The sequence below is a fragment of the Haliotis rufescens genome, unplaced genomic scaffold (assembly GCF_023055435.1).
Source record: "Haliotis rufescens isolate VD_foot unplaced genomic scaffold, xgHalRufe1.0.p SCAF_4, whole genome shotgun sequence".
NCBI classification, from domain to species: domain Eukaryota; kingdom Metazoa; phylum Mollusca; class Gastropoda; order Lepetellida; family Haliotidae; genus Haliotis; species Haliotis rufescens.
In genome coordinates this window covers 35,457,338-35,476,622 of record NW_025964112.1, presented here as the reverse complement: position 1 = coordinate 35,476,622, position 19,285 = coordinate 35,457,338, and the positions used below count along the sequence as shown (strand labels likewise).

General features: G+C 37.7%; 1 protein-coding gene across 3 annotated transcripts; it reads left to right on the top strand.

The window, feature by feature from the left end:
- The first annotated feature begins 5,172 nt into the window (after window positions 1-5,172).
- On the top strand, window positions 5,173-17,684 carry LOC124149814 (transcription elongation regulator 1-like). Of its 3 annotated transcripts, XM_046521605.2 has the most exons (4): window positions 5,230-5,310; window positions 15,277-15,344; window positions 16,488-17,066; window positions 17,571-17,684. In XM_046521605.2, the coding sequence occupies exon 3, from the start codon at window positions 16,499-16,501 to the stop codon at window positions 17,045-17,047; it is 549 nt and encodes a 182-aa protein (XP_046377561.2). In that variant the 5' UTR covers window positions 5,230-5,310; window positions 15,277-15,344; window positions 16,488-16,498; the 3' UTR covers window positions 17,048-17,066; window positions 17,571-17,684. The 3 variants fall into 3 exon arrangements, with proteins under 3 accessions (XP_046377565.2, XP_046377561.2, XP_046377563.2); XM_046521609.2 differs by lacking the exon at window positions 15,277-15,344 and having other exon boundaries at window positions 5,173-5,310; XM_046521607.2 differs by lacking the exons at window positions 5,230-5,310; window positions 15,277-15,344 and adding an exon at window positions 15,523-15,623.
- The last annotated feature ends 1,601 nt before the right edge of the window (window positions 17,685-19,285 follow it).

The following is a 19,285-nucleotide window of genomic DNA, read 5'->3' as shown; positions in this document are numbered from 1 at the left end:
TAAATACTACAAGCCGAGTTATGGTAAATACTACAAGCCGTGTAAAAGTAAATACTTCAAGTCGTGAAAAAGTAAATACTACAAGCCGCGTAATGGTAAATACTACAAGCCGCGTAATGGTAAGTACTACAAGCCGTGTAAAGGTAAATACTACAAGCCGTGTAAAGGTAAATACTACAAGCCGTGTAGAGGTAAATACTACAAGCCTTGTAAAGGTAAATACTACAAGCCGTGTAAATGTAAATACTACAAACCGTGTAAAGGTAAATACTTCAAGCCATGTAGAGGTTAATACTACAAGCCGTGTAAAAGTAATTACTACAAGCCGCGTAATGGTAAATACTACAAGCCGCATAATGGTAAATATTACAAGCCATGTAAAGGTAAATACTACACACTTTGTAAAGGTTAATACTACAAGCCGTGTAAAGGTAAATATAACAAGCCGTGTAGAGGTAATTACTACAAGCCGAGTTATGGTAAATACTAGAAGCCTGGTAAAGGTAAATACTACAAGTCATGTAAAAGTAAATAAAACAAGCCGTGCAAAGGTAAATACTACTAACCGTGTAAAAGTAAATAAAACAAGCCGTGCAAAGGTAAATACTACTAACCGTGTAAAGGTAAATACTACAAGCCGTGTAAAGGTAAATACTACAAGCCGTGTAAATGTAAATACTACAAGCCTTGTAAAGGTAAGTACTACAAGCCGTGTAAAGGTAAATACTACAAGCCGTGTAAAGGTAAATACTACAAGCCGTGTAGAGGTAAATACTACAAGCCGCGAAAAGGTAAATACTACAAGCCGTGTAAAGGTAAATACTAGAAGTCGTGTAAAGGTAAATACTACAAGCCGTGTAAAGGTAAATACTACAAGCCGTGTAAAAGGTAAATACTACAAGCCTTGTAAAGGTAAATACTACAAGCCTTGTAAAGGTAAGTACTACAAGCCGTGTAAAGGTAAATACTACAAGCCGTGTAAAGGTAAATACTACAAGCCATGTAAAGGTAATAAAGGTGTGATGTGTCCTTTCTTCGTGTTTAGCTTTAAAATGTCTTGACTGTGTTTGGACTAACTGTAATCTTGGAGAAATTTAAGATGAACACCGTGTTCTAGATCTATTCAAATGTAATAAAATGTCTTCGTTACGAAACACATACTTACCAAATAGTTGCCAAGAATGACCAAGCAAACAAACACTTCCATATATTTTAAAATCGGACAATGTGCAAATCAGTGGCTCTGCTCAAGAAAAATGTATTTAAGTTGTGACGTTTCAAATGAGCATTTTATGAATGCTTGAAGGGATACAAACTTCTCATGATTATTCTATGAGAGCTTCACCTTGGAAATCTTTTAATATCCTACACATTTATTTAATTTGACAATTGTTTTCTTCGATACAGGCTGTAATTCTGAAATGCATTGGTTACAAAAGAAGAAGATGTTACTACCCGTCACTGGCCTTTTGCCAAGCATTTGACACTCGAAGACATAATTTCCTCCCGCATTCACAGTGTGGAGTTGGTACTAAAGGTATCTTTTGGGAAAAGTGTTTTACCTGTAACAGCGGCACCAGTCAAGGATGTGTTTTTTAAATCCATAAATATTTAACATATGCATATACAAATTTAATACACTAATGGAAAGAGAGGGTCAAGGTTATACTGTTACATCTTCCATTGATGATATGAGTTCTCTCATGTTTGCTGATGATGTATCAAGATAACTGTACAAGAAAGCTTTTGTAAACATACTGACATGAAAGTAAATCTGAATAAAACTAAAATAAATGTTTAAAAATTGTGATCCATTAAGATCCTATGAAATGTGATATTATGCACATTATGAAAAGTAGTTTTATGATGGTACACGTATAGGAACAGTGTCTTTATATAAATACCTTGATTATGTATTCACCAATAAGTTGATTTGAAGCAACATTCAGATCTGACTTGTATCACAAGCTAATTATCTGTTAATAATTAACAACGGAATCTCGGTAATATCCATTGTCCAGATATAATATGACATTTTATTGCATGATAACGCCTATTCTATGTTACGGTTCTGCAAATAGGACACCACATAGTGTCATACCAGTGAATCTGTACATATTAAATATTTTAAATATTGTTTAAAAGTTGGTTGATAATAAAATACTATGGTTCTATATAACAAAGGCTATTGAGAATAGGAGCAAAATATGACATTTAGCAAACAATAGGTTACCCAAACCTTGTTATACATCTTTGGATGGTGTAGGCCCCAAAATATCGTCAACATATTTATCCAACAAAAGATAATTACTTGTATTTGGCTTTGCCTGGATTAGTCAGGGAATAGGAAACAAACCAGTTGTCATTGCACTTTTTCCTGATGATGTTATTCTGTCATGACAAGCATCCTTACACGCAAATCAATAGTTAGTTTGAATCCCTCCTAAGTATTTAAGCATAGTTGGCCTTCCTCAATATTGTAATTTAGAGGTTGCAAATTGCTGTTGAATCGGACAGATATGAAAATGTATTCATTATGAAAGATACTGGATGTCATGCAAGCTTAAAGGCTACATTGCTGTTGAAGAATGAATTGCACATCTCCTATGCAAGTGACTCCTACTCTGAATTGAGGAACAGGTTCGTTGTGACACATTTTAGTACATATCCTATAATTAATCATTTAATTTATATCAGGCAGTAGAGCACTGATATTATCGGAAATGTCTGTCTATTTGTATATCATATAAATACAAAAGGAAACACCCAAATTGTAATTCTGATATAAAATGCGCATGCATGGTCATGCTTATGTATTTATGCATAAAGAATCAGATCAGCAAAGAGGGGGGCACAACTGGGGCCCCTGGGGATTCCTACTTCTTGCTTAAATGTCTTACCCCAAAATTTGACAAAGGTGTAGATTTATTCTTTTCTGGGATTGGAAAAATTCAAGCAAATGTTGAGTGATTATGAGAGTGAGTGAATGAGTATGGTTTTACGCCGCTTGGAATTAGCATTATTCCAGCATTATCACGGCGGGGGACACCAGAAATGGGCTTCACACATTGTACCCATGTCGGGAATCGAACCCGAGTTTTCGGCATGACGAACGAACGCTTTAACCACTAGGCTACCCGACCGCCCCTGTTTAGGAGAGTCCACATGGTGGTACATGTACATTTACTGGACCCAGAAGTATCTCTCTCTTTGTGAGGATCTATATGGAGTTTTAGAATCCAGTACAAAAGAGGAATAGCCATATCTTCAGGGTTTAGATTCAAGTCAAAAGTTGATAGTACCAGCATGCTTTTGGCAGATTTCTTCCTCAGTTAAGATAGTGGCCTTACATGTGACATTATTTGGTATGTCACATATGCCAAGCTCTTTGATCAAACGATTAATGTACTGAGGCTTACATTTAACAGCTTCATTATTTGTTGTCAGTGGGAACAACATCATACATTTCATGTAAGGCAGCCAGACATTGGATTTTGGTCAATATTTCATTTCCCGATAGAGGTTGTTATTGTCGCGAATAAGTATGAAACGCTCCGCTCGTATATGATGATACGTAACGAGTCAGAACCAACATTAAACTCATGATCCTCATTGTTGTCGACAGGGGCGGTCGGGTGGCCTAGTGGTTACAGGGTTCGCTCGTCACGCTGTAGACCCAGGTTCATTCCCGACATGGGTACAATGTGTGAAGCACATTTCTGCCGTGATATTTCTGGAATATTGCTAAAAGCGGCGTAACTCACTCACTCATTGTAGTCGGCATTTTACAAGCATAGTTGCTATGGACCTATTTTCCGACTCACAATTTATGTAACAATAGGACTCTTTGAATATAACCTGACCTACATGTCATGAACAAATACCTGGTTTTGATTTCTTTAAACATAATTGGAAAGCGGTATAATGACAACAAAACCAATTATATTCACAATATTCATCATCACCTAAAGAAATTCTGATAAGAGAAAATAACCCAAATTGAGTGGCAATATTATGCTAGTTTTCAAGAACATATATTTAACATTTAACATTTCATTGTTTTAAATTTAATACTAGCAATGAATAGCGAGGGTGCAAAACTTGAGAAGAGATACGCCATAGAATAAATAGGATGGATGGTGCGCAAAACTATAGCGAGTGAACGCCAAAAAATAGTGAGTGAGTGAGTGAGTTGGGTTTTAACGCAGCTTTTAACAGTATTCCAGTTATATCACGGCGTGTCAGCTTAATGTGGGAGCAAAGCCCGAAGTGATGCAGGTCTCAGACGTTTACCACTTCGGTTTCTGGCGTGTCCAAGAGACGCAACTCTGCACAGCGAATCGCCAAAGAATGTGACGGACGGCCAAAGAAAAGCGGAGCTTCCACTGTAAACAGTGTATGAGAACTAAAAGATCCATGTTTGTACACAGTGATCATCTGTGTTTTATATTTATGTAAAAACATTAATATCAAAATGTTTATACGATGTGATTAATCAAACGAATGTCCAGGTTTCGAATCCTATTAAGCAGGGCTTTTTCAACAAACAACAGTGCCATGACAAACGCTATATTTGTTCACTATTATAGGAAACTGTCGCGTTAAATAGTAACACTACAATAGTGAAACGGATTGGGTACAAGTTGTCCAACTTCGAACATGTTCTGTTAAATATGTTCAACATTCAATTACAATATGGCAGAAAGAAGGGACGTGTGTCCGTGCGTGCGTGTGTGCGTGTGTGTGTGTGTGTGGGGGGGGGGGGGGTGGGGGGGGGGGGGGGGTATGGGTGTGTGGTAGTGTGTGTGTGTGGAGGGGGGGGGGGGTTGTAGGGTGTTTAATAGTGTATGTGTGTGTGTGTGTGTGTGTGTTGGGGGGGGGGGGGTTGTAGGGGTGTGGGTGGGGGGGTGGGAGAGTGGGTGTGAGGGGGAGATGTTGAAGAGATTAACTAGACATATGTAAGCTAGGACTGACGTGTCGTCTTGCCATGGCCGTTGATAATGACGGAGTAAGCTGTCTTGTCGACACACTGATTTAGACAATGACATATCACATGGCAGAAATCGTGTATGTTACTGTTCTTCATCATTACTTGGCAGACAGTTTCTTCACTATTAATGTCCACACGGTCTACACTGCTATGAACTCGCCAGGAATACCATGATGTATCACATGGTTACCATGACTGTTCAGTCGTTAATGAGCCATGGTACAACATACATCGGCTTCATACATTCTACCTGTGTATGACATTGAACCCGGAACAAGCAAATCATTTGGCGGAGATTAGCCAGTACACTGTAAAAATAGGTAGGTAATAAACACATTTTGGACATGTTTAACTTAACTTGTTTTTTTTTCTATTTCGAGATGCCGTGCATCACTAATAGAGCTGAGAATGTCCAGTTATACCATCACATTAATTGCTGGACAGAATTTCATGATTGTCAATTTGAAGTTTAAAAAATGAAGAAAAGCACAATTACATTTATATCGTCTGACAAAACAGATGCGTTTTTTGTGTTTTTCAATACTCAGTCTCAACAAGCACATGATCACAAATACCTTTGACGCATACCTCATTATGTTGATGAATTGTTTGTCACTGAGTAAATCTTAGGACATAAAATATTGCATAACCCATCAGGTGCACTTTTTAAATATTCTTTTGATGATCAGATTTAGTAATGATTGAACTTATTGTGAAATTAAAAACTGAAATAACTGCGGGTTTTTTTACTTAATGATCATTCATCACACTGTCCTCGGCAAAACGAACATGTGAAGACGTTAGGGTAACCCGTTTCTTCAAAAATGTTACACAAAGTAAGCCAGTAATGTACTCAATTGTTTACCTTCCATCGTGATATAACTAGAATATCATTGACTGCGGCCGACTGTGTCGTTTAAAAATAAACAAACAGATATGATTAAATAACAGTTTGATGGAAAGGAAAATGAATACAGTTGAAACAGCAAGACACATTTATTGAACATGATGGATTTAGCAAAAGATTTTTTTCATGTAAACAATATTGTTAAAACAACCTAAAAATGATACACCCATTAAGAAAAGGTAAGCTTATGTATAACCGCGACACTCTCGATAACATTTGTAAGGCCCCATTTGAGCTTTGAGCTTTGGGGTGGATGTTCAATAGATCAGAGTGAAAAATAGAGACATTGCAATTGGAATCTTTAATTACTATGTTACCAAGATATACGTTGCGAACATCATTATATTTCGACCGGGTTGGGAACCATTGCAAGAACGTAGAAGAAAACGAAAACTGTCATTTATATGAAATATATCACAACACAGCCCCATCTTACTAAAAAGATATTTCATCAAATTGCGCTGCTGCAAAAAATACACACACCTTAAGAAATTCGGAAAATATCCCAATTCCCCGCACGAGAATAAAACCTCAACTGATTCTTGTCCCCCATCTACTATCTAGCTGTGGAATCGTATACCTTTAATAGTAAGAACCACTTCAACAAAATATTTTAATAAAAAGAAGCCATAATACCCTTTCCGTATCCATAAGAAATATCTGCCAAAAGCAGAGTCGATTCAACTACTCCGACTATATCATGAGCATGTGTTTATGAAACACTATTAAAAAGTGATCATAGCAGATGTTCGCTAAAAATTGAGCGCATCCTGCCCAACCGGTTGCACCTTCCACAAACACATGCAAAGGCAAATCAGTTGAAGCACCTTAACAAACACTGGATCATAATGTACAATTCAAAAGAGGGAATTGCACCAGTCATTTTTTTCGCCATTCAGATTTGAACATGCCAACCACATATCTATCATAAAACGTTTTGAAAAGCTTTACCAAGCCTTAAACTCTAATTCTGATTAAACAACTTTTTGTTATCTTGATCACATCACGGTTACCCCTATGTCCTCAATAATTTATATCCATTCATTGTACTTTCGTTTGCCTACTGCATGTCCTGCTTGATTAATATCTCCATATGTTTATATCTGCAGTTATCTTTACATATATGTTTGTCATGTATTAAAAAATCAACTTCTCTCTCTCTCTGTTGTTCGTGATATGGGAAATCGTTTTCTCCCTCACATATCGGATTAAGACAAGGATGCATATTAATTCCTTTTCCGTTTTCCTTCTTTATTAACGAATTAGCTAACCAGATTCAAGATTAATTCATTAACGGGAATCAGTTACATTCTGGGTATTTCACAGCTGTTTATACTACTTTTTACAGATGGGATAATTGTGTTTTCAAGTACTATTTATAGTCTACAGAGACAGTTTTTGTGAGCCTCACATAGAGAAAATTACTTTATAATGAGACTTAGAACTTATCATTTAACCTTTGTAAATTCCCCTGGCTGTGTAACTTTTCACCTATTGTTAATGGTTATGCATCATGTCATGGTGTGTAGGAAAACCACTCTCCTCTACTACTCTGAAACAATAGCTGTGCAATGTAGACTGTGACCTCTTCAGTGCAGAAATATAGATTGCATCGCTTGAAGGAATGTATACCATCAGAACAGATTTTGCATCTGGTGTTCTGTCATTACAAACAGGTGTTTGTATGCCCCTGTTTGAACTGAGTGTGTAAGTTTCAAGCCTCACGAGGAACTACTCAAAAGATAATCCCATATTCCGAGTTGAAAGTAATCGATCCTTTATGTTACCGATAGTCTTTTATCCCGAGAAAATGTAGATGCTGTTGGCTTCCTGGTCTCAAGTGGAAATGTCGACTCCATTAGCAACTGCTCACTGATTAGCCAGGCGTAGAGTTGCGTCTCTTAGGTGCGCAAGCAATGATAGTTGGTTCGAATCCCTATTCGCCCTTATTGTGTTTCGAACAGTGTCAGAACCATCACCGTGCTTGTGTGTTTTACCGCAGTCGTATACCCACATCTCGTTGGGCTTCCTCCATCATCAAGCTGACACACCATGGCGTTACTGAAATAATATTCAAAGCCACAATAAACCCAACTCAATCACCCAGCTGCTGTCAAAAGAACAAAATAAAGAAAATATCACAATAATGAAAACTTAATTGGATTAGTCTGCATCCACAGAACAGAAACAGGTAATACACTAGTCATCATCCCGTGTTGTGTTTGTTTATATTGACAAATAGGAAACTTACAGGTTAATTAATAAATCTCTCTTGTATGTGTATAAATATGTTTCAGTGACATTGCACCAGACGGTCAGTAATTCACGATATCCGATTTTACCAGAATCATTAATTCTTATTAACTTAGGCACTTTCAAATTATATCTGTTGTTATTTATAGTTCATGTAAACTGTAATTGTCATAGATACCTAGTTTGAATAATTTAAAAAAATAATATATACAATCCCTTTGAGGTTTCAGTCGATTTCACTTTTACCTCCCGTACGTATTTTATATCTCTCGACTGGAGGTCTATAAGACTTGGTTAATATAAAACTTAACGTCATACTTACAGTTTTTTAATTTTATGTTAACTTTACGATTTATCAGTTTTCGAATTAACATAACTTCATGATTAAGGATGATGATGTATTGTACGTCAAAACGGTGTGGTAAGATTATGACAAAATGAGTAGTAATTGATCATGGGAGATGTGAAAAGATGAAGCGTGAACTAAGTGTTATTCGTCGTCATCACTTTGATCAGTACACACAGGGTGTTTGTGATTGATGATACACGTCAGACAAAAACGATTCTGTAGAATTAATAGGTTTTCATTAGTAGTATATTGTCATCATGGTGTATTCATTGTTTCCAAAACTCACCGACATTCTATTCGCAATTACAGTTAGTCTAATATCGTTAGATGGTTTTATTATGGAGTCCTAGGATGGAGAGTGTCGCGTTGTCGCATTGTCGCCATTACAGAAACAAGCAAAAAGGGTAAAGAATAACCAATGCACGACAATGAGACAACCTGATATTTTGTCGCATTGTCGCTCTTTGAATATTTTCTTTATACCTTTACCAAAAGGTGATATCGAGATATTTTCAAGGTCCAAATATGTCTAGTCGCAATGTCGCTCCATCTAAAATCGTAACGGCTTTAAAACACAACATGTTGGTTAATTGTGACATTTTTTACATTTTCTTTCGTAAGGGCAACAACGCGGCAATGCAACTTCTGGTGTTTTCACGAGTGCCGAGATGAGATAACCATGATATTTTACGAGACACATGGAATATCCTATTTATTATATACGTTGGGAGTAGTTGTCTACTGGAAATTAAATTATTTCATTACAAATGTAAAACCTTGAAATGTAAATTCTCCCTACACACAGGGACGGTTCACCTCCCCTTGTATATTGCGACATAAAAAGTAGTGTCGTGTTTGCAAAAACTTAAAAAATATAAACAAAAGAATAAAAAAATATTTAGGGTCACGAAAATTCTTTATCATACATTTAGATATAATGATATACAAAATCGACTCTAACAAAAAATATTCTTGAAAATTACGAGACCGATGTTGGAAGCGGAAGAATACACGGTCGTCAAGTAACAAAACAGGCGCTTTCGCGAAACGAACAGTCTCAATTGACGAGTTAAATGAAACATTTACAGTTTATAACGAAACACTTTCGAGAGAATAACAAACGGCAAGAAGTAATATTAACTCCATTTAGTCCATCTGTTATTTTTTTGCCTTGTTAATGTAGAACTACCGTAGAAAGGACAGTTTGTGTACGGGCTAGACACTTACGACAAAGGGAGACAATTTGAGGGGCGGTAACTCTTGTATGACAATAGTTTCGTCAAAGTGTTATGTTCACTGCAGTGAAATATCAAGTGTAATGTTCACTGCAGCAAAATATCAAGAGTTATGTTCACTGCAATGAAAAAACAGCCTTTCTCAACTTCAGAAAACTCAGTTCTTACACTGAAGTATATAATAATACGCAATTCCTTCCACGTGAGGCGCAGAATGTATCGATCAAGAGTGCAATAATCGCGACGCGACGTGAAGCCCCATTTCCTCTCAGCGCACCCCGCCCATAGCTACTACATTTCAACGAATGGTCAACTTCACTATTAGTTACTTGGCCGATTGCTTGTCATCGTTAGAGGCCGCCAAGATACCGTTGGAATATTGCCGAGTGTGGCGTAAAACATTCACCGCTTGGTGATCGTGACACAGTTAAGCATGATGTTTCCTCACGGTATATTATCTCCATTCTATTATGATTCATACCTACTTGCAACCAAATCTTCGTTTTGGAATTGGCGTCAGTATCTCCATGACAACACAGGGTTTCCTTGGTTATGAATGTAATCTATTTTGGCGGCTATTTTTAGCGGCATGTCTTTCAAATACGATGAAAACGAGACAGTGGTAGCTGGGATATTTATCACAATAGAATGGCGTTATAGGACACTGGATAGAGACCTAAATCTATCTGTAGACATGGCATATGGTTAAATCTAGATTTGTATTACATTTGTCGACATAATTTTTATTACCAGGTGAGCTCCGGACAAAGCGTACAATTACCTGACGCCGTTTCTCTGTTAGGAGAGATGTTTGTTGCCATGACTCGGGGTACTTTTTTCCGTTGTGCAGGGGCAACGTGGAAATTTATCTAAACGTCAATGACCAGTAAAATTCAAGTATTTTACATATAAGGTAAGATATATCATAAGAAAACGTACTACTTAAATGATAACTTCTGGTTTATTGTATTGTCTGGTAGATGGTAGTCGCTGAGATTTGAGGGTAAACTCCCTTTGGTTTCATGACTATACTCAACAATGCCCACAAACGTACTTTTGCTTTTCTGCAAGCTTCTGCCACTGCATCCGTTGACCTTGATGCCCAAGGATGTAGTGCTTGATGTAACAGTTACCTTCTCACTTGTTATACGTCATGACGCATCTGGCATCCATATATGATGATTTTACATTTGAAAGGGTTCTCCATTTTCTGGTATACATTGTCTCTCACGAAGGAGTAGGCATATTCCCTGAAACGTCGTGTTCCTCATAATAAAGACGTTGAGATCCATAAATTCTCTTTCTTATGTGTATCACTTCTAAATGCCGTTCAAAAACTACATTGTCACAATGGCAAGAAGTGTTTGAAGACTATGCGGTTAGAGTTCTTGCAGTGTGCGATAATCAGCTAACATTGGATTTCCAAGGTTAATATTTGTAATCTTGATTCTAAGGTTTGAGGGGTCTAAGAGATTGAGAAATTAATCTACTAATACTAGGTATATAAACGTGGAGAGAACGCACCCTTGATTTGTTGGGAGTTATTCGCTTTTCCGTTTTTCCTGTTATTAAACTTCCAAAATAGACCATTACTGTACTCAAAGGTTTAAATAATATTCTAGCGAAGGGATTTTTTTCAGAATTTGTTGAATAGCTAGTCATTTTTCAAAAGTTTGTAGGTTCGGTAGTATGGGTATTCTATTCCTCGCGGCCTTCCATCACTTATCCAGAGCCGTCTTGTGTATCTCTGCTGGACGGGATGTATTTTAGTTTTTTGATGGAAAGGTTTTGTGTGTGGATTGTACTTCGATTTAGAAAGAGTCAGAAAGCTTACTTTGGTTATGCATTCTACAATGGATTGGTATTGTGTTTCGATAGCTTCGAGTTTTGATGTTATTGTATCTTGGCAAAGTCTATGCTTTTAGATTTCCGCTATTACACTTTCTCCATGTAATGAATGCTTCTCTAGAATGTCCATCTTGAGGAGGTTGTTCAGTGATGTTCAAGCGTATTGGCAGGTGATCAGATACCTGGAGAATTAGCAGTAATTGGCTACAAAGATCAATCGATGTTTATCTTTATAACAGCACGGCCTTTAGTGGAATGGGGGCTAAACTTGAAAGATTAAATATTTCACAATGTTATTATCAAGGAATTGATGTTAAATCAAGGTGAATTGACACGCCAAACGAGCATACTCTTAACATACATTGAATACATACCGGTATTATATAAACTTTAAACAGGTCTCCCCACAACTAATAAAACGATCACGTAAATCTGTATCCGGCTGGTGTTGATACCCAATCACCTTGCAGGCCTAGCCAGCCGTCCTAATTAAGCCGCGCCTCCTCGTTAGCGCTTTTAAGATTCGTACGGGCTATTACATATACAGACCTCAAAATATATGCTTTTAATCAAGCGCAACAGCGCTACGTTTAAATTTTCATTCTGCATTTATTAGCAAAGATATTTTTGAAGTCAATATGCATGTAACCGAGAGGACCTTCGAATGTAAAGTTAAATATGATCTAAACCGTTGATGTTTGAAAGTGTTAACAGCAGATTTATCACAAATATAATCCTTCAATGTCATGATTCAGAATAAAGAAATGTATAATCGATTATGACTTCACGTTGTAGTATATCTATATTTCAGGAATAAAAACGTTGATGAAGATGGATAACAAAAACAGGTGATGGATGCGTTTTTCGAGTATGTGAAATAAGCAAAAAAGGTCTTTGTCGTTAATGTTTGGTTTATCTGGTATGAGACAAGAGAGGGTACACGCTCTGCTTGAGAGAAGAGGCAGGGGCATCTCTTCCACGTTATTGTTGCTAAACACACTAATTTATACCGACATTTACATGTGAATAGGACTAACTGTCTTGAATGAAAGTAATAAGCTTCAACGTGAAACCAGATTGATAAAGTTCATTTCATTAATACCATCCACAGTTTTTGTGCAAATCTTCAGCAACGAAACAAGTCGAGCAATATGAGGCCGGGCGTTGTCATGTTGAAAGGTAATGCCATGACGACGCCAAAACGGAAGAACAACAGGGCCGATGATCTTGTCGCGGTAGCGTTGTCCATTGAGTTTTCCCTCTACCACCATCAAACGGGTCCTCTGTCTTGCTGTTATCCCACCCCATACCATAACGCTGCCGCCCCCGAACTGGTCTTCTTCCATGACACAATGATTGACGTAACGTTCACCTCGACGTCTGTACACTCGAATCCGTCCATCGCTGTTGCTGAGGTGAAAACGAGACTCGTCAGTGAATAGAACTTTTCCCCACTGCATGGCCGTCCAGCGTAGACACTGTCTGCACCACTGTAGACGTGCTTGACGGTGGTTTCCTGTCAAAATGGGACGTCTGGCGGGTCTTCTGGTGACAATCCCTGCACATCTGAGGCGGCGACGTACGGTTTGTGAAGATATTCGTCGAAGGCCAGGGATGCTTCTTGCAGTCACTTTTGCTGGCTGGAATCGATTTCGTAGGTGTGTTGTTCGAATCCAGTTGTCTTGTCGATTATTGGTTACGCGTGGCCTGCCACTCCGAGGATGGTCTCTGACTGCATTCGTCTGTTGCCAACGTTGCCATAAAAACCAAATTGTGTTTTTGTGGACGTTAAATTGTCTTGCAACATCACGTATGCTTCAAGTATACCAATGGCTAGCAGACGCTCATTCTCGGACAGGCGTGGCATTTCGTAATGTTGAATAATTGCGAACTTGTTTTTCTGAGTAGTTGTTGTCAGAACGATGCTAAACAATGCATATGGAATCCCGTAAACGCACATGTTTTTATACCCATTCTTGGGTAGTGAAATGCATGGGGCTTGCATAAAAGTCAACTTTTGCATAGAATGCATACTTTTCTGTAGCAATTGCGTTTTTGTGACTTGATTCCATACATGTACAACATTATTGAAAAAAACAAACTTTACTTGTTTGAAAAATACACGAAAATATTGGTGTCACAGGAACTTTTGTTGTTGAGAAAATCTGATACTATATCACTAGTGGGAAGACAAATAAGGGCTTCACACATGGTACACGTGGGGAATCGAATCTGCAGAATACAATCCAGATTTATTTGTTTTCAATATGTATCAAGTAGGAAGGCCAGAAATGAATAAGAATATCCCAAAACAAACAGTAGTTAAAGCAACAAGCAGAAATGAATTAATTCCCTACACAATGTATTTGCTGTCAATTATTCGTGCTGTAAAGGTACGATTCTCAAATACTTTTTATGAATACATTAAATATCAAATTGAACTTAGCTCATAGTTACTGTGCTCGTAAACTAGAATAACTTGATATGTGGTTGAATTCAAAAGTGACACCTTATTCATATGTCTGTTAATTTTAAGCTGTGTTATGGTTATACACTATTAGACAAGAACTGTCATAATCGGAAGTAGATGTCTATAAGAATGATAAAAGATGAGTAGATGAAATACCTCTGAAATTGAAACATCTTTAAACTGAAATGTATCAAGGTGTATCCTAATTCTAAATTGAACAACTTGGATGAAATGGTGTTTGTGTAGGAAAATGAAACTGTTGGTTTATTCCTGAAAATGAAATATTGTGGGAGATTCAGAGAAATTGAATTTTGTGTGAGAATCTTACTTACGTCAACGTCAATTCCCTTGTTTGCAAGTTTCAATTTCGGGAACATGCGGCTATTTACGATTTAGTGGATTCAGTTTCTGGTTTTGCAATACGTTCAAAGCAACATCGTTTGTTGATATACACGTCAGCAAAAGTTGCTGAAATCATTTGATTTCTTTTGACAACACAGAGTATAATCTTGTTCTTTCTTTGTGCAGCTTACATTTACTTTGTATTCTTCAATAACTCGTTACATGTTCAAGATGATTCGTTTGTTCATTTTCACATATTCACGTTTTATGAAATAACATCAAGCATGAGCATTGAAAAAGGAAAGAAAGGTACAAAAGTACGTTAGAACTACCAATAACCCTAGAGGTCACCGAGTGCAACCAATATAGTCACACTTTGGTAATGGTCAGTGGAGGCATATATTGATAAATGCAAACTGTTGTTCACCAGACGCTTACGTAGACAGGAAACAAATTTCATATCAAAGAAAATATTCCTATGAAAACTCGGTAAATATTTAGCAGGATTGAGAAGCTCACAAAACGACTTTCTCTCAGAACTACTTGACATTAATAAAAAATACAACCTAAACGATGTTATGAAAACATTTGTTACATGTGGCGAATTCATTGACAATGACTGTTTGAGTAAGACACTAACACAGACGCTGTCATCTTCCTAAAACCATATGTATCGAGCTGCTCTGACTACAATACCTGTTTGACTGGCAATTCTCCTATCCACCCATAAATACCTTCTAATATATCATGGAAAGGAGCCCATATTCATCGCCAGTTCTAAGTAAACTAGCATCACATGTTAAAATAGCTACCATGAAAATCTTTGGCAAACACCGTGCCTTATGTGTCAGCACAGAATGTATCTATCATTTTCACTTGCAGGGTGATAATTGTCATCTTGTCGAGACGATCCCACAATTTAGCACAGGTTTAAGGCATCAGTTTTACAGGTATAACAATTTAATACTATATAATTTATTATCGTGTCACGAATCAGAACCATAAATTATTCGATTTTTGGCATTTATCCTTATTCAGAAGCAAAGATGTTATTCATAAAAAAACACCAATCACCCCTTCCTTGTCACTGTCATGCTTGTAGATGCGAAGGCATTCATGTGCCCGAGTAAAACATTCCACTTCTAAATTAGTCATCAATTTTGCTGACTTACCTATTTAAGCCTTGTGTTAATGCATCAGAGATATCTTTCGGGACGATCACTCATCAGGTAAGGTTTTCTGATACATGAGGCAAAATTGCATTATTTGTAAATGTAAGTGTCGTGCATTCCTCCGAGTACTGTCCTATACTACTAGCGCAGTTCACAAACATCATGTGTACATATAATGGAAATAGTACTTTTCTTACAGGAATTATACACATAAAATCATTTGTTTGACATGGCATCTTCTATGCACGCTGGTGGTGGTATTTGTTGACGTTATTGACACTTATAATGCTAATTGTTGACACCCGTTTAGATTTATTACGTTCATATGACTCCTCGGGAATGCCACTGCAACTTTATCCGAAAGACTTGCCGGCTTGAGTTTCTTGAGTTTCATCCATTTGGTTACTCTTAGGGTCATAGGATGTTTCTCGGGACAGCCCTACAGTACAGTCGACTTTTGTTAGCAGATATGTGACCGATAGATCAGAACATAATCATATTCTTGTGTCAACATTGAACCTTTACAGTGATTCATACGTGCTTTGTATGGTTCCATTCCTGTTCGGTTTCAGTTCCTTTTTAAAATGGGGGCGGTGGGGTAGCCTAGTGGTTAAGGCTTTCGCTCGTCACGCCCAAGACCCGGGTTCGATTCCCGACATGAGTACAATGTGTTAAGCCCATTTCTGGTATTCCACGCCGTGATATTGCTGGAATATTTCTAAAAGCGGCGTAAAACCATACCCACTCATCTTTTAACATGAAAGAGATATTTATAAGGCACTGACGCACCCGTTTTGGATCATGTTTAGATGTTCAGTGTATAATGCAAGGTGAATAAGTACTGTTTCTAAGTAAGATGAATTAACTTCAACAGATTATCCTTATTTTGATCTTTCACAAATATGACCCCTCTTTCCACAGACCAATCCAGAATGAACGGAATCTGCGTAGTCTTGTGTGCGTTCCTTGCAGTGGGCGCTGCTCATGTGCTGACTCCTTTTTACACTTCTTTGCTTGGCACTAGCGACCCGAGTGCCGCTGCTGCACAGGCTCAGGCACAAGCTCAGGCTGCTGCACAGGCTCAGGCACAAGCTCAGGCTTCTGCACAGGCATCTGGAGGTGTTGTTGCTACTGGGCCTTATTATGTCCCAGGTACAGCATATCCTGCTGCTGGATCTATGACCCCTGCTTTCGTTCCTTTGTTCGGAACCAGTGGTGGGAGTTTCGCTACTGCACAGGCTCAAGCTCAAGCCCAGTCTGCCGCACAAGCTCAGGCACAAGCTCAGGCACAAGCTCAGGCTGCCGCACAAGCTCAGGCACAAGCTCAGGCTGCACAAGCACAAGCTCAGGCACAAGCTCAGGCTGCTGCTCAGGCTCAGGCACAAGCTCAGGCTATTTCTATGAGTAGCCCAGCCGTGTACCGACCGCAATTCCTAAGGAGGAGGCCATTCTATCCTGTCAATCCAAAGGGATTCTATTGATCTTCAAAAATAACATTTGGTACGTTAATACTTTATATTTCGGTGATATAATAATCTATAATACTAATAATGAGGCACAAGGGTAAGGGTTAGTATTCTATCCTCTCAATCCAAAGGGATATTGTCTTCAAAAATACACTTGGTACGTTAATACTCAGGTTATATTTTGATGATCAAATGGCTATGAATAATAGTCATCTGCTATCCCAATGTCAATACAATCATGTTTTGATTCCTTTGAATAAAGGGCGCATTTGAATAAGCAGTTTCTGTTTTAGAAAGATACATTGATGATTCACCATGTGACACAAAGGCAATTAACAGTTGAATATAATGTCAATAAACGCGTGTTGAATAATGACGTACATATTTCAGGTTGTAAAGGAGTTATCATAGAGAGGTTGGTATTTACAGCCAGCATTTGTATTCGACCATGGCTCTCAAAAACATTCATCCCGACCATACAATGAATAATGAAATGTAACACCATACTGATTTACTCAATTCAGTCTTCTCCGTTTAGGGTCAAGCAAAGCCGTTCATGAAGATGGAGGACTGAAACAAACTGATGGATTCTTCTCCCTGGGATTGTAAACGGAACATTATATTATTCAAAATAAATAACATATGCCATGAATATTTGTTTTACGTGTTATGCCTTAAAGATAGACTTTATCGAAAGCAGCCCAATTACTTCTTTTTGTGGGCACGCACGCACGCACGCACGCACGCACGCACGCACGCACACACACGCACGCACGTACACAAATAGATCTAAATGTAAAACAGGTGAGGCTGTGACACTGGGTTTCTCTATTTCTATCTCATAAGGGTAAATTAGTGTAAGGGAATTGGCTATTTGACCATTACTGAACGATATCAGATCATTGACATACCTGAGTGAGTGAGTTAAGATTTAACGATACATCGGCAGTATTTCATGATATACCTGAACCTTTTCAAATTTCTTAGCCCAATTGCCTTGTTTCGATTTTGAAATTCCGATTCGTATGCATGAAGAAAAAGATAAACAAGAAGGGGAGCACAATTGGTGGCCATGGGGATGCCTACTTGTTGCCTAAATGTCTTATGCCAAAATTACACATAGATGTTGTCAATGAGGAAGTCCAGCATTTCACATATTGTTTTCTCAGTGAACTTCAAATGACATTTGCTTTCATGTTTGACAAATTCTCCTGGACCTTTGAAGATAGTGATGGAACCACATGTATATCTCTTGACCCCACGTTTAGTAGTAAGTATGTGATGGATCAAAAAATGAAGTTTGCCCTTAAGGTTGTCGTGTTGGATAGTGTTGTACAAAGTTGAATAATGACATGTTTTGGCAGAATTGAACGTGATTCTTATCTGTGATTGCAAAACTTCAAGAAAATCCTTTGAGGTTTTAAGAATTATTCTATTAATTCCACTTGTCTCAAATAACTTCTGTGAATACAAAAAAGCCCTTCCTTTCTTGAATTAAGAATGGTGGTTAATCTTAGAGATAGGCATTTTTGTGGTACATTTGCTGAACCCAACTAAAATGTCTATTCGTGCATAATTTTATGGAGCTTTGAAATCCAGTACCAAAGAGGAAAAGATATGCCTTTTGGTTTTAGTCAAGTCAAATGTTGATGCGTTGTTTTGGCAGATATCTTCCTTGGTCAATACATTCGCATTATCTATATGTGTCAACAAGTTCTTTGATCAAACACATAATGTATTGATGATTACATAAAATGGTAAAATTAGTTGAGGCCCTGTCAGTGGGAGAAACTGTCAGCATACCGTGGAGGGCCGCTAGACTTTGGATGACGGCTGTCTAGGAAGGAATAGATATATAGGTTCATTAAATTCTGCTATTGTTCAATTTGTGCATTCTACCAATACCAACACCACACACTGACTTATCCAACCCATTCCGATCAACAGATTCGTTTTGCCCCATTTTGTGACATACACTTTGAGAAAATCTGTAATGATTTTAAAATTGTGGTCCCGTCATCAATAGGCTGCAGATTTACAATCATAAAGACACGATGATGACAGTACACAAACACGAATTTCAAACAATACACGCAACGTGTATCAAAGAAAGACAAAATACAGCTGAACGATTTTCGAAAACGTGCATTATATTTACTTACTTTGTGCAAACTAACGAGAATACACCCAGTAGTCATTTAACTTTGTGTATAACAATCATTCCACTAAATCGGGGACAAGAAACCTAGTTTT